Below are 15,804 nucleotides of genomic sequence, written 5' to 3'. Positions count from 1 at the left end.
GTTTCCTTCTGTCCTATCCATTCCTGTACCACGACTTGAAGGGGTTTGTGCAAAGGCCGTGTGCTCCCTGTTTGCTCCTTTCTCTGAGGCAGACCAACAGTAAAATGCACTTCTGTTCTGTTAAGGTGCCGTGGTGACATCTAGCTGACACAGCTCACCTTTCAACCTCAGTGAGAACATGTGATTCTAAGCAACCACAACTTACACAGATATTCATTAGGAAGCCCTGGAAACTCAACTGCTAGAAAGTATTAGTGCTCTTGCGTGGCAACACAGCCCTTTGCGTGGTGAGTGAAGTTTCCAGTCTTAGCTCACAGAAATGAGCAGCTTGAGCAAACGTGAGGTGGTGGGCTCATAAAACCAGGGGCCAGGCAGGCAACAACAATGGCCAACCACCACAGGATCAGACTTTCCAAGAGCAGCCGAAGACCCAGATCTATGCCTGAATCTTTCAGACTTTGTGTGTTGCAACACACTAAAAACTCCATGGTGGCCCTGTATACAGTTTGCTCATGAGGGTTTGGTCAGTGGTTTCCAAATTGTGTTCCTCCAAATCCCAGGATCACGTCCATGGCCATTCTAAATAGGTTCTGTCATGATTGGGTACTCACCCTCAAGGAGGGAAACATAACCAACCCACCACTCCTTAAATGTGGGCTGGCCATGCACAGTGACCTCCTTCCCCAGAGGACAGTGTGGGGAGAGAAAAACAATGGATGATGCAGAGCAGAGAAGCCTGACTGACACGACCTCTGCCACGGCATCAAGGCCAACACCAACAGCGACAGGTCACATTAGCTGACAGCAGGCACCCTGGATGAGATGCAATAAGAAGGGGGCTGCACCTTTGTGGCCTTTCTCCCAAGGAGCCATAACCCCGGGCTAGTCAGGAGAAACACATAAGACAAATCCCAAGAGAGGGACATTCTTCAGAATCCCTGACCCAGTCTCCTCAAGACTGTCAAGGTCATCAAAAGCAAGAGGGGACAGGACACGGGACAGAAAAGGAACCTTGGACAAAAAGAATAAGGAAATGAAATGAAGTATGGGTTTTAGTCAATGATAAGGTATCAATATAGGTTCATTAATTTTAACACATAGGTGATACCAATACAAGATATTAATAATTGGGGACACTTATGTGGGATCTCTCTGTACTATCTTCTCAATTTTTCTGTGAATCTAAACTATTCAAAAAAATAAAGTTTGTTTTATTTTAGACCATCTAACAAATTCATAGTCCCTGGGTTGTATATACCCCAGGAGTCACCTCCTAGCTACCTAAAGTTGCTAAGTTAACTGGTTTTTGTGCACATTCAAATCTCCTGTTTGAGCATTAGGGTTATGATACATATAAAGCCTAAATACTGAAGGGCAACTTAAGGGATTTTAACTCAATTTTGGCCATCTGATGCAAGTTTCTGGGTTGGCTGCACGAGGAGAGGGCTGGCTGGCAGCTGCTGAGCTCCGCTCCTACCCAGCCCTGGGCTGCGGTCACAGCTCCAGTTGCAAATCTGTTACAGCCCTTCATCAGTCTGTGTGGCCCATCTGAAAACCTGAAATGAAAAGCCATGTGAACCAAGAACTGCTTCTCCGTTCTGTGCCCCCTCCTCTGCATGCCATGCACTGGCGCTGTTGAGCCCACCCTCCTGCTCACACCTGCCCCAGGTGCCCTCTCTGCATAGCTGTTAGGACACCCACTGCTTCTTTGGCAGGGTTTCCGTCTGGTGGTCCCAGCGCTGAACTCACATCCTGCCTGGTGGGTGAGGGCCTGGCCCCTGCCCCTCAAATGTTCAGGTGGGTGCCCATGGAGTGAGCACAACGCAGCCCCACCAGGAAGCCCCCGGCTGGGTTATTGGCCAGTTCCCTGGCGCTGCCCCCTCTGTGGCCCAGAATTTCCTAAAATCCTAGGGGATCTGGGCTCCCTACCCAGTCTTGCTGGTGTTGGGGCTTCACTCCCGTCATCTTGTTTGGAGGGTGCCTGGGAGCAGCCAGGGGCCTGCTGGCCTTCCGGAGGTGTTCATGGATGGAGCACACAGGACCCATGTGCAGTAGGGATGGCTACGGCTGACTCCTCCCCACAGCCTTGCCCTCTTCTGGGCTTTGTCCAACGGGAGGGAGTGACACATCATGGGGTAGGGACTGTCTTCCCTCCAGGTTCCCACTCGGCCCCTCTGGCCCCAGCTGCTGTCCACTTTTGCCCTCCCAAGAAACCCAACTTGGCCACACCTGGGAATGGTGGTGTTTGCAGGTAACCCCTGCATAACTGGGCGGGGCCTGGGAAGGACTCTCAGAGAAAACCTGGCAACCTGGGGCCTACCTGTCTGTGGTGCCTAGCAACTGCTGTGGCGATGCCAGTGTTGGCTTCAGATACTGCAGCCCAGGGGACTGTGGGGCCCTCCCACTCCTTGACAGAGGCCAGTCTCCAGGCAGTAAACTGAGGCCAGCGCCACAATCCTTCAGTGACACCGGGGCTGAGGCTGCTTCTCTCAGGTCGCTGAGCCGTGCTTTCCTGCAGGTGACCGACAACCAGGAAGGGAGGGGCCTGCGGCGTCCCCTCTCCCACGGTCCTGAGATGCTGGACTCCTCTGTGGCAGACCAAATGACCCGACTGACTCTGAAACTCTTGGAGAAGGTAAGACAGCCAGGCACTCATGTTTTCAACACCTGGTTAGAGGAGCTCCGCTTTAAAAGGTAAGACTATTTTTGTGAGTGCTACAGCTTCCCAGCAAAATCCTCTCCAGTGGTTTTCAGCCTTGTAATGAAAGACTGTGGTTTCTTGGCTTTTCTTCTTTTTGTTTGTACGGAACCAAGTAAGTTCTCCTGGCAGTTTTCACAGCCAGGACACAAGTAGGCACCTACTGGCCGGGCCCTGCCAGGGCCCATGAAGGTCCCCTGAAGGCCTCTGGGCTTCAGTGTTTAAGGGAAGACAGACACCTACCCCAAGTAGGACCCATAGGCCCCTGGGCTGGGCCTGGGGAGGGAGGCCTGGTGGCTTCTCCGTCACAACAGTCTTCTTATCCTCCAAGGGTCTGCATGGCCCATGGCTGGCCTGTCCCCACAGGTCGCCCAGCACAGCAGCTCCTCCCTGTCCCCACTTGCTTTATTCCTCTTCTGCAGCCCTCGCAGTCCTGCACCTCCCTGCCAGCTGTCCTCTGGTGACCCATGGGCCACCTTGCAGGGGCCAGCAGGGGTCACCCCAGGACTGGCCCAGACTGTGGCTGTCCAGCTCAAAGCCCACATGGGGCGGTCGGGGTGGTCGGGGACACAGAACTAGCCTGGGCCTGGCTGTTCAGAAAGCTGTGCCAAGGGGCCGCACACGACAAAGTGTCCGTCCTTAGAATTCAAGGGGGGACATGTGTGCTGTGTGGGGAATGACACACATGTCCCTGAGAGAGGATGACTGCCCTTGCGGCCTGTCCCACACCTCCATCACACGGCACTTCCTGCCCAGTCCCCCGTGTCTGGGGCAAGGCCAGGAACACGGGCAGGTGCCCCATGCCAGCCTGTGCCCTGCTCACACTGAGCCTATCCCAGAGCCTGTCCCTGCCACGGTCTCTTCCTCACAGAAACTGGAGCGGGAGCGTGAGGATGTGGAAGGGGACTCTGAGGACCCCCACCTCGTACTGGGTAAGAGCTGGGCCCCGTGGGCAGGCATGAGACCTTCTGCTCAGGTCCCACCCACTCCTGTCACCGGCGAGACTGTGTTTCATGCTGTTCCCTATGTCCAAGGCTGAAGTATGTCCTTTTGTTTTCATCTTCACAACATTCACTGACACACACGTACATACACACATACACACACATGCATGCAGAGCATACCTCGCGTGCACGTATATACTCACACACGCCTGCACATTCACACACAGGCACACACCAGGTGCTCTGCTGAGTGCACCCTCACATCCTATTTGTCACCGTCATCTGCAAACCTCAGGACAAGGACACGCCTCACCCCCATTTTCCAGGTGAGAAAATGGAGGGTCTGGTCACCTCCAGGTCCCAGTGGGTAAGGTTGGGGCGTGCTGATGGGTCTGCACATTGCTCAGCACGGCCTCCCTCCAGGACAAGAAAACAGGCCGGATGCAGCCCTGCAGAGCGCTCTGAGGAGGAGGAAGGACCTTCTGCAGAGACTCCGGGTAGGCCGGCGTCGCAGCAGCCTTGGCCAGAGCTGTCTATAGCTGAAACTACCAGCCACCACACTCAGACCTGAGTGGGGGGTGGGGTGCAGGTGGGGGTCGGGGCTGGGGGTGGGAGTTGGGGTGTACCGTCTTTCTGGACTCAGCACTGGTTCTCTGAGGTTCGTGACCCGTGGATGGGTAGCTGGTGAACGGGGAGCAGCCAGGAGACTTCAGGCCTGGGGCATGGAGTGGACTAAATGGAGAAAGGAACATGCTCACACTATCTATGGTCCGGGCCCCTGACGAGCACATGATTAGCTATGACATCCGCTCTGGTGGTACATTATCCAAGGAGGAAATGCCGAATAAAGGGCCCGGTTCCTACAGGAAGTAGAATTCTAAGAAGCCCAGAGGCCCGGTCCCAGCTCCACCCACCAGCAGCAGGAAGGTGCACACAAAGTCCACACAAATAGTTATGATAAATGTCGCACTCGTAGTAGAAGGGATGCGGGGGCAGCTAGACCCCGAAACCAGTTCATACAATTCAGTACATTTTCAAAGGAGCGGTGTTCTTGTGTGTGCCCCCTCTCAAAGGGCCCCTGGGCCAAGCCGTCAGGCCTGGCTCCAGTTCCAGGGAAGCCCTGTGGGGGAGCGATGGAGACCCCGGGTGTCCTGCATGGGCCACCCAGCGTGGAGGACCCCAGCACGCAGGCTCTCTCACCGGGCTCACCGGCGGCCCTTCAGTGCAGTGGTCCCTGCCTGGCATTGCAGGAACAACACCTCCTGCAAGAGCTCGCCCGCGCCCATGCCGGTGCCTGGAGGGGGCCCAGCGGAGGAGCCCATCCGTCAGCGCTGCCTCCAGAGGTACCCTCCAGGATCCCGGCTCCACCTGGGATCTACCCTGCTGCCTCCGCAGCCCCACCGGCCCTGGAGCTGCCTCGGGTCATCCAACACTCGGTAGGTCTTTGGTGAAGGGGGGGCCAGAACCTCTGTGCAAAGGCTGTGCTCACAGATGCCCCCTGTCTGCGGCCAGCTCAGCAGCATGATGAGCGTGTGCTAAAGAGGGAGAGCCAGCGGTGACGCACTTACCAGGCCCAGGCACTCACAAGGACTTCAGTGGCTCACCTCGGTCATCCTCGCAGGTGCCCTAAGACAGGGCTTTGGGGAGGTCTCGTCCCCTTACTAAAGATGAGAGACTGGGGTCCCAGCCCCAGGTCCTGACTTTTGCTCTAGGAGGAGTATTAGGGAACTTCAGCATCTAGAGGACCCTGGATTTGGGGAAGAGGCAAGTTAACTCTTTTTCAAAACTCCATAATGACCAGGAGAAGCTTAAGACCTTAATTTCAAGGGCGCAATTTAGGAAAAAGGTGGGGGGAGGAGTGTTCCAATGTTGAGAGCCTCATGCCTTCGTTCGGCATGCTGGGCTGCAAACAGCAGAAAGTGGCTGACTTGTTTAAGCAAAAGGGATTGTGTCGGAGGCCAGCTGGGACTCAGAGGAGGGGCAGAAGCTGGAATCTGTCACATGGAGGCCTCAGGACGAAGAGCAGTGTGACTGGTGAGAAGACATGGCTGAGGCAGTGGGCAGGGCCTAGCTGTGAAGGTTCTGCACCGGCTGGCCAGAGAGTTTGATGGCGCTGGCAGGTTGGGTCAGGGCCTGGAGGACACTTGTTCTTTGAGAGGGAGCCTTGCAGCCCTTGGTGGAGGGGATGGAGTAGGAAGGGGTGCCTCAGAGGGGCCCATGCTCACAGAGCCCCCAGAGCCTCCAGAGCCCCCTTTGCTCCTGGGCTGTCTGCGTCCAGGTCCCAGTTATCCCCAGCCTATGTGCCCCCCTGGTCTTCCGACACCTGGAACCTCCCTTCAGGTACCAAGGGAGGGTGGGAGTATAAATGCAGGAGGCTCCCCCCCAGTCTCAAGCACATTCACACTTCCTGCGCTTGACCAGGGTCTGGCTATGCTCCTGTGTATCAGTCTCAGTACCAGTGCCCCAAGAGGCCAATCAGGGCCCTTAGTCCCTGAATTTCTAGGAACTGGACTCAGAGAGCCGGAGGTAGGAGGTCCCTCAGCCAGGACAGGCAGGCACAGTCTCCACAAGGGCCTCCTCAGTCAATGCCGGGAGTGTCCACTATGCCTGCGGCTAAGGCTGGCCTGCCACCTGTGTCTGCACAACTTGCAAGCTAAGAGTGCTTTTGCATGTTTGGGGGGAAAATCAAAAGAAGAACAGTTTGGGACACGGGAAAAGGATATGAAATGCAAACCTCCGTGCTCATACACGGTCTCACTGGACCAGCCTCATTAGCGCAGCATCTGTGCTGAGTGGTCGGCCCCCAGAGCCCAGAGGCTCATGGGAGGAGTTCGCCGCTGTGGCCCACACCAAGCCTTCTGTGACCTGAGAAAGAAGGGACAGGGTCGGGGCCTTGTAACAGCCACAAAAGACTAAAACAGAGTCTTTCTGGTGTGTGCTCACTGCCTGGCACATGCTCAGAATTGCTGTACGTTTATTTTTACCCCAGGAGAGAAGCCAGAGGTTATTTTCATGACACAGTCCTTGGGTGCCTCTGTTAAAGCAGTGCTGATGAAACTGGGGATTAGCTTAGCCCAGTCAAGCCAGGAAATGTGGGAAACATTAAAAATACCACATATTAGCGGCGGCAGCCATGGCAAAGTGACACAGACAGGTGGCTTAAACAACAGAAGTGTATTTCTCACAGTGCTGGAGGCTGGACTAGAGGCTGGAAGCCCAAAATCAAGGTGCCGACCCATCTGGCTCCTAGACAGGGCTCTCTTCCTGGCTTGCAGATGGCTGCATCTCCCTGTCCTCACGCGACACACAGAGAGAGCTCTGGTGTCCCTTCTTACAAGGACACCAGTCCTCTTGGATCAGGGTCCCACCTTTATGACCTCCTTTAACCTTTGTCACCTCTTCATAGGCCCTGTTTCCAAGTACTGTCACATCAGAGGTGAGGGCTACAACATACGACTTGGGAGAGGGGCAGGTTTACACAGACATTCAGTCCATAACACCCCGTGTCTTTAGTAATGCCCAGATATTCATATCTATCTGTTCAGCTGTTAATTCAACTTCTCTCTAATGTCCTCCTTGGATGGAGGATAGGTAAGTCGACGGATGGATAGGTGGATGGCTGGGTGATGAGGTAGATACATGGATGTGTGGGTGAGTGAGTGGATGGGTAGATGGATAGGTGGTTGGATGGGTGGGTTACTGGGTGAATGAATGAATTACTGAGTGGGTGGATGGATGAGTGGGTGGATAGATAGGTGGATGGATGGGTGGATGGATGGATTACTGGGTGAGTAAATAGGTGGATGGGTGGGTGGGCGGCTAGGTGAGTGAATGGATGGGTGGCTTACTGGTTGAACAGATGCATTACTGTGTGGATGGATGGATGGATGGGTGGGTGGATGGGTGGATGGATGGGTTACTGAGTGGTGGATAGGTAGGTGGCTGGGTAGACGTGTGGGTGGGCGTATGGATAGGTGCCATCGGACACTCTCTCCAAGGATGCATTCAGGTAGCTAGTTACCTGGCTCTCCCTAGGTCCCCCAGCCTCCTGCCACCATCATCCAGCAGCTCCCTCAGCAGCCTCTCATCGCACAGATTCCGCCTCCCCAGGCCGTCCCAGCTCAAAGGTCAGGAAGCATTAAGGAAGGTACGTGTTCGATAGTGATGTTGTTATGGGCTTATGAAATTCTCCACTGAAAGGGAAGGTATTCTATAGGCACGATAGTCCTTAAGGGTCAACTTTTGGCTACTCAATTGAAGTTACCTGTTGCCAGCATGAAAATGGCTTTAACTGTGAGAAATGCTTCCATGGTGGACGCCGCCGAGGGAAGAAAAGAGGTAAAAGAGAGAGGGCTTGAGTAGGGATGGAGAGAGTATTGGGCTCCAATCCCAATTCATCCAATTATTGGCTCTACAAAAACCTTGGTTAAAATGCTTCTTTTTAAATAACTTTTAAACACATGATTTGAAAAAGAGCTTTATTGAGATGACAGAATAACTGGCACACATTTGCAGCATACCATTTGGTAAGTTGTGACATATGGATACACGGATGACAGCAAATTGGGACAGTGAACACACCCATGCCCCCCAAAGCTTCCTCACATCCCTTGTCATTCCCTCCTTCCGGCCCCACAGGCAACTGCTGATCAACTTTTGTCACGGTGTGTTAATTTGCATTTTCTAGATTTTATGTGCACAGCATCACAGGGGATGGCTGTCTTGTATGGCTACTTTGACTCAGCATAATCGTTTTAGGAGTCATGGCTCCGGGTGGGTTCCTTGCCACTGCCAAGCGGCTGCCCTAGCTTCTTTCTTCTTTCTTCTTTGTGAGTCATGAGCGTTCCTGTCTGAGTCTCCCGTGGACATGTTTCCACTTCTCATTGGTAAATATCAAGAAGCAGAATGCCCAGATCATGTCTGTGTTTAACTTTTACAAAAACTGCCTGTTTCTATAGCGTCTGTACGTTTTATGTCTCCACCAGCTGTGCGTGAGGTTCCAGTTCCTCCACATCCTCCTTTGGCACGGTCAGGCTTTTTAGTCTGAGCCATTTTAATGGGGAAGTGGTAGGTCATTGTCATTTCCCTAGTGACAGATGGTGTTGGGGGTCTAGGGGCAGATCGACCTGTATATAGGATCAGCTGACCAGTGTTCTCAATTCAGTCCCGGTGGCTGAAACCAACTAGTTCACTTACTGCAGCACATAGTGTATGGTAGCGTGTGCCAGGCTCAGCCCAAGGCTGCCACGCAGCTCTTCTGGGGGAGCCATTCACACACCGAGGCGCCTTGGAGGGGCAGAGGGACCTGCCTTTCCTCTCTGCCTGTTGTTGGTTTTCCAGATGAACTTCAGCTGTGGGGTTGCAAGGCAAACTGAGCAAACTGTGTTTGTATGTGTGCACAAATGCTTTTATGCCTTAAAAGCGGCATTTAAAATTGGTGATTAAAAATGAAATATTCGCTGTGGCTGGTGTAGCTCAGTGGATTGAGGGCAGGCTGCAAACCAAAGGGTTACCGGTTTGATTCCCAGTCACGGCACATGCCTGGGTTGCAGACCAGGTCCCCAGCATGGGGTGTGTGAGAGGCAACCACACATTGATATTTCTCTCCTTCTCTTTCTCCTTCTCTTCCCCTCTCTCTAAAAACAAATAAATAAAATCTTTTTTAAAAATTAAAAAAATGAAATATTCGATTCATAGCTAGCTATTTAGAAAACGTAAAGTAAAATTCCTTACCTCGTTCCCTATAAAAAATGAATTCCAACTGAATCAACTATTTGGATATAAAAATATGAAATCTCAAAAGCACTCTAACAACCACTTTGGAGAGCTGTTGGGCTGTCTGGTGTAAAGTGAAACTCGGTCTCCAGCCACTGCCGCCCCCAGCGAGGAGGGACGCCTGGAACACGGTAGCCACCTCTTCCTCTCCCGATGCAGCCGTTGTTGCCCTGCAGGTCAGTCCTACCTGTTAGAAAAACTTCACAGAAATGCACACCAGTATACAGAGGACACACAGAATTTACCTCGCCTCTTTATCCGTCCTGTATTGTATCTCAGACCATCCTTCTGGAATCACCTTCTATCATCTTGAAATCCATTTCTTCAGAACAGGATACCGATGCTCCCTCAGTGCTTACTTTCTTTCTCTGTGTTTGTATTTCCCTTTGCTCTTTTTTTTTTTTTTTAAGATTTTATTTATTTATTTATTTATTTATTTATTTATTTATTTATTTATTTTTAGAGAGGAAAGGGAGGGAGAAGGAGAGAGAGAGAGAAACATCAATGTGCGGTTGCTGGGGGCTGTGGCCTGCAACACAGGCATGTGCCCTGACTGGGAATCGAACCTGCGATGCTTTGGTTCGCAGCCCACGCTCAATCCACTGAGCTATGCCAGCCAGGGCTCCCTTTGCTCTTAAACACTAGTTTTGCTGGATATGTAAATCTAGATCAATAGTTCTCTCAGCAGGTTCTAAGAACCCTTGTGATTACACTGAACCAACCCAGATAATCCCAGAAAATCTGCTAATGCAAGATCCCTTTTAAAATTAATTAACTTAAATAAGTGTGGTGAAAAAAAATCACATAAAATTTACCATCTCAACCATGTTCAGTCAGTATTAACTATATTCACCTTGTTAGGCAATGCATCTTTAGAACTTTCTCATCTTCCCAAACTAAAGTTCTGTCTCCATTCAACACTAACTCCATCTCCCCCTCCCTCAGCCCCTGGCACCTCCCCCTCCATCTATTATCTGCGTCTATGAATCTGACCCCTCTAGGAACCTTACCCAAGGGGAATCGCACAGCACCTGTGACTGGAATAATATCCTCGAGGGTCCCCCATGTTGCAGTGTGTGTCACAATCTCCCTCCTTTTTAAGGCAGAGGAATACTCCACTGTGTGTACGGACCACCTGTTGCTCATCCCTGCATCCATCTGTGGGCACTTCCGTGGCTTCCACTTCAACATTCTTAAGTTAATCACATCCACAAGGTCCCTCTTGCCCTGTAGTGGAACACAATCACGGGTTCTGGGGATCTGGGTGTGGGCATCACTGGTGTCATGGTTCAGCCCACAGTCCACGGGTGCATCCTTTTGGGGGTTGAGTGTTCCTGTCCTTTGCTGTGGTGGCTGCTTCAGCGGTGCTGCTCTGAGGGTTCCTGTCCTCTGGTGAAGGGACGTGGGCATGGGCTTCCCGAGGGGTGATTCCCATGTAGGTGCCACGGAAGGGAAGGGGAGTTTCAGCTGCCCACAGCCAGCCGACAACACTGGGTTTTCAGATTCTTTTCCATTTTTGCCAATCTGGTAGGTCAGTCTGGCTTTAATTTGCATTTCACCTCCTTCTCTATTTACTGGCCATCTGAATATCCTTTTTTGTGAAGTGCCCATTTAAGTGTTTTTTCTTCAGGTGGTCTGCCTCTTGTTGACTTATAGGAATTCTTTCCATTCTACAGTGGATCCTTTTTTGATACATGTACAATATTACAAATATTAAGTCCTCTGTGTGGTCTGCCCTTTCAGTCTTCATGGTTTGGGATGAATGGTAGTTCTTAATTTTAATAAAGCTCAGTTTTCCAGGCTCTTGCCTTTACGGTCAGTGCCTTGGGTATCCCGTTTAAGAAATCTTTACCAGCTTGAGGTCACGTGGCCTCATAAGGCTCGGTGTATGTTTCACACTCAGATTTACGACCCACCTGGAGTGGATGTGTGTGTGCTGCCGGTTAGGGGTCAATGTGATTTTTCTGCCATGGACATCAGTGTGACCCTGTGCCATTGACTAAAGACTCAGTGTCCCATTGCACTGACGCGTCCCTTTGTCGTGGAGTGTCCCTTTAGCAATGTGTCCGTCTAGGATGTGTCCATTTCCGTGCCCTCCTGCCTGCTCTAATCTTTTCAGTCCTGACTCTACCGGTGGGAGTCCTGCGGGCCCGCCAGGGGAAGCCTTCCCTCAGAGGGGTCCCTCTGCTGCTGCTGCTGCTGATGGTGGGTGGGGGCTGCCCCGGCCCAGGCACACCTGTGTCTCCTCCAGGGCCTTTCCCAGGTGGGGCTGCCAGACTCAGCCTCTCCAACTGTTTATCCTGCAGGGTCAGAGTTCCCACAGGTGTGCTGCTGCAGGAGTCTGGCTCCGCCCCGACCTCCCATAGTGCCCCAGTCCTGTGGCAAAATCTGTGTTAGTAAGGGCTCTCAGAGAAACAGAACCGATAGGATGCATATACAGGGAGAAAGATGTGTGTTTTGTTTTTTTTTAAAGATTTTATTTTATTTATTTTTAGAGAGGGAAGGGAGAGAGAGAGAGAGAAACATCAATGTGCGGTTGCTGGGGGTCATGGCCTGCAACCTAGGCATGTGCCCTGACTGGGAATCGAACCTGCGACACTTTGGTTCGCAGCCCGCGCTCAATCCACTGAGCTATGCCAGCCAGGGAGAAAGATGTGTTTTAAGGAGTTGGCCCATGCAATTGTGGAGGCCTGCCTGGTTAGTCCAAAATCTGCAGGATGGGCTGGCCTGCTGGGGACCCAGGAGGTTTGAATGGGGAGGCTGTTGGCTAGTGTCCTGTGTCCTGTGTCCTGTGCCCTGTCAGAGCCCCTACCCCCAGGCTTCCACACTCTTATTTGTTTACCTGGAAATATCAACGGCCCTCGGGGACCTTCCTTATTTTGGTGAGGCTGACAGAGCCTAGATGAAATGCCTAATTTCCAAGCTATAGCTGCTGTGGGAAAAACCCATGTTTGCCTCTCATGCTGACAAAATTTGCATGTTTTATAGTATCCAGAGTTGGTGACTATATCCCGGAGCAGCCGTAACAAAGCACCACAAACCAGGTGCTCAAAATCACAGAAATCCGCTCTGTCACAGCCTGGAGGCCAGAAGTCCAAAATCCAGGTGTTGCAGGGCCAAACTCCCTCTGGGGAGGGTCCTTCCTGCCTCTTCCAGCCACGGCTCCAGGTTTCCTGGGCTGTGGCCGTATCACTCATCCCTGTCCAGGTCTGTGTCTCCCCCGTGGTCTCCATCTCCCTCCGCCTGTCTCTTATAAAGACACTTGTCCTGGACTTGGGGCCCACCCGGATAGGCCAGGGTGATCTCATCTCAAGGTCCTTCATCACACCTGCAAAGACCCTTTCTCCAAATAGGCCACATTCTGAGGTCTTGGGCTAGGACGTGGACACACGTTTCAGGGCCCATCACGCAGCCCAGGTGGGCGTGAGGAATCTGCTAGCGGGAAGGCAAGCAGAGCCACCTCCCGGGAGCCCAGCCAGACACCATCCACACCCCCCCTCAGACCTGGAAGCTTCACATCCGGGAATGTGCGCCGCTCCCCAGGAGGAACAGACACCTGTAACATGCTGCATCTGTTTCAGTAAACAGGCTGCTCTAAAGCCCTGCCCTCCCCGGCCCCACCCCCTTTCAGACATGGTGGAGATGATGCTGCTGCAGAATGCACAGATGCACCAGGTCATCATGCAGAACCTGATGCTCCAAGCCCTGCCCCCAGCGGCCCCTGTGTCCTCCAGGGGACCGCACGCCACACTCCTGCACCCCACCCCACAGGTAGGCTCAGCCTGGAGCGGACACTGGGCAAAGGAGGCCACCCAAGTCAACACCTGGGCAGCTTCTCTTCTGGAAAGTGGTGCTTCTAACTCTGAAAAGCATATTTTTGGCTCTGGGGGTCAGTGGTGCAGCTGTGGAGTCACCCACTTCTCCCCGCCCAAATGAGGAATGGGTTGCACCGTTTGGGGCCCCCAAAATTGCCTCCTTGATTTGGATGAGCTCTCCCTCCCTTTTCTCCCCTCCACACCCCTCCTCTCCTGCCCTCCCTGGGCTCTGAGCCTGCCCTAAGTCAGGAACAGCAGTGGGGAGTATGGGTGGGGGAGAGGACTGCCCGGAGTGGTGGTCCCAGGAGAAATGAGCTGGTGTCTGTGCTGTGCCGGGGGCCTGCAGCGGGCTCACCCCACTGTCCTGCGAGCTGAGAGGCAGAAGCCGCCCTCCGTGCACCACCACCACCACTACGCACCCCCAACCCCGCTGCAGGCTGGCCCTGCACCTGGCTCACCCGTGGCTTACTCCACCTGGCCCATGGTGGTTTCTGCCACTGCCCTCCCACCTGCCGCTGGCTTCCTGCCTACCGTGCGCCACGTGGTCGCCCCCTCTGCAGATGCTTTTAGCACGTAAGGACCCCAGGGCCCTGTCCCCCTTCCCTAAGCCTACTGAGAAACAGGTGGACGTAGGTCTTTGTCAGGTCCCTAGGTGGCAGCAGGGAATTGGGAAAGGAGCCTGGAAAGGCCCAACCAAGGGACCATGGCAGCCTCACACACCCCAGCCCCCCTCACCACAGCTGACTGTGGCACCCACCCCCCACAACCTCCCCAGAGAGCTGCCTGCAGCTTGGGTCATTGTGTAGCCCAGATGACCATGGGTGTGTCCAGTCCAAGCACAGCTGTGAGGGCCCCCACTGGATCTGGACCAGGACTCACCCGCCATGTGGAGTCTGCCAGCCCTCGGGAGTAGTAACGACACCCAGACTTGTCTTTCCTCTAGGGCTGCACCTGACAGTTTCCTGCCCCCACTGGCTCCCGGCCAGTGAGCCCCCCTCACCTGTTGAGCTGGTGGTCCCTCTCCCCCAGGGGCGTGGTCTGAAAAACCAGGCGGAAGCCTAGCAGCATCTCTGGATGCCACACTGAGGACCACAGAGAAATACAGGAATTTTGTCAGAGAAGATGGCCAGGAGTCATAGGAAGAAGATCCATAGATTCAGTCAGATAAAAATAGAAACCTTCCTATGGGAAAAATACCACAAAGCTAAATCTAATGACATCTGGGAGCTGTCTGCCCCACAGTGGCTGCAGGCCGAACCGTGATGCACTGTTGGAGGAGCGAGCACTCGTCGTGACCTGCCAGCGTGGCCTTCCTCCTGCAGACAGAGCCGAGGAGCGGCACACGGCTCCTTATGAGTGGGGTTAGGGTTTCTTACCCGATGAACCCATCACCTTTACTCTTTCTGCACTTTTTGTTAGTTTATTTTCTCTTGATGGCATCATGTTCCCTTCTTTTCAACATTGTATTCACGTGTGTCATTTTTTAGTAGTATGCATGTTTTCATGGCCCCTGTTAGGATACATTATGAGGCTCGCCGAGTTGTTCACAAGCAGGGACACTGTCTTTGCACCTGTGGGGTCTCCAGGAGGAAGCGTGACGTCCGCTTTGCTGCATGCAAGTTCCCTCTGGGCTGACGTCAGGGCCGGGCTGTCCCCACAGCCGGGCTGTCCCTCAGCCGCCTCTCTTGTTCAATGCACCAATTAAAGGTCTGACTGTATTTCCTATGTCACAGAAACTTTTTCTAACATGGCTGTGGTTCTATTTCTCATCATTATTAATAGAGTGAAAAAGTCTGACAAGCCCACTGTCTTTGGAAAGCCTAGTGAATTGGAAAAACTTGTTCCAGTGCACCTCCCCCTTAGGGGGTGAATCTCACAGGGTCTCGTGGGAGTCACGTGGAAAGCCTCATGGGGGCACCTAATGATCGCAGAGGGCACATGGGAATCCTGTTGGGTGCTGGGGGACCACGTGACAGTCGTGTGGAGGGCACATGGAGATCAAGCGAGGACCATGTGGAGGTCACAGTGGGGCTCACCAGGGGGCACGTGGGAGTCAAGTGGGGGTCCCTATAACTCTGACCTTCTAACCCTGACCCTAACCTAGTATCCAGAGAGAGTGCTGCAGGCAGCTGGGGCCATAGGCCTCCTTGCTAATGACAGAGAGTCAATTACAGAGCAGATGGGACTGATCTCATTTTCTGAGTGTGTTAGGGTTGATTCCGAGGAGCTCCACCTGTCTACAGCGAGGACCACACTGCTACGGAAAGGGCCCAGGACGGGGGAATGGCTGACTATGGAGGGAGAGAGGCCAAGAGTGGTGGGAATGGCCGGGTGTCTAGGAAAGAACTGCGGAGGGTCACCAACAGGGCGGAGGACCCAAAGATAGAGCCGAGGGCTGGAGACGATCGCTGAGGGAGAAGTCAAGCAAACGAGGTGGGAGCAGCAGGGAGGGACCAGGTCTGGAGTGCGGTGCCCGGACCCCGAGGCACAAAGCCCAAGACTGTGGATTCCTGGAGCCACCACCATTCCAGAAAGGACCACTCAGGCCCCAAGCCAGGCCTAGGGCTGGCAA

General features: G+C 53.3%; 1 protein-coding gene across 6 annotated transcripts; it reads left to right on the top strand.

Annotated features, from left to right (window-relative positions):
• Positions 1-2,352: 2,352 nt before the first annotated feature.
• Positions 2,353-14,553, top strand: C2H21orf58 (chromosome 2 C21orf58 homolog). 6 transcript variants are annotated; one of them, XM_036017528.1, is made up of 8 exons: positions 2,353-2,635; positions 3,570-3,626; positions 4,062-4,139; positions 4,893-5,078; positions 7,678-7,789; positions 13,049-13,188; positions 13,570-13,805; positions 14,262-14,553. In XM_036017528.1, exons 1-8 carry the CDS (start codon positions 2,576-2,578, stop codon positions 14,272-14,274), a joined length of 882 nt encoding a protein of 293 aa, XP_035873421.1. In that variant the 5' UTR covers positions 2,353-2,575; the 3' UTR covers positions 14,275-14,553. The 6 variants fall into 6 exon arrangements, with proteins under 6 accessions (XP_035873421.1, XP_035873420.1, XP_035873423.1 ...); XM_036017527.1 differs by having other exon boundaries at positions 2,355-2,635; positions 13,579-13,805; positions 14,176-14,553; XM_036017530.1 differs by having other exon boundaries at positions 2,355-2,635; positions 3,570-3,630; positions 4,066-4,139; positions 13,579-13,805; positions 14,176-14,553.
• The last annotated feature ends 1,251 nt before the right edge of the window (positions 14,554-15,804 follow it).

The sequence above is a fragment of the Phyllostomus discolor genome, chromosome 2, assembly GCF_004126475.2.
Source record: "Phyllostomus discolor isolate MPI-MPIP mPhyDis1 chromosome 2, mPhyDis1.pri.v3, whole genome shotgun sequence".
Classification (NCBI taxonomy): Eukaryota; Metazoa; Chordata; class Mammalia; order Chiroptera; family Phyllostomidae; genus Phyllostomus; species Phyllostomus discolor.
Note: the sequence above shows the minus strand (reverse complement) of the source record. Positions and strands in the feature narration are given on the sequence as shown.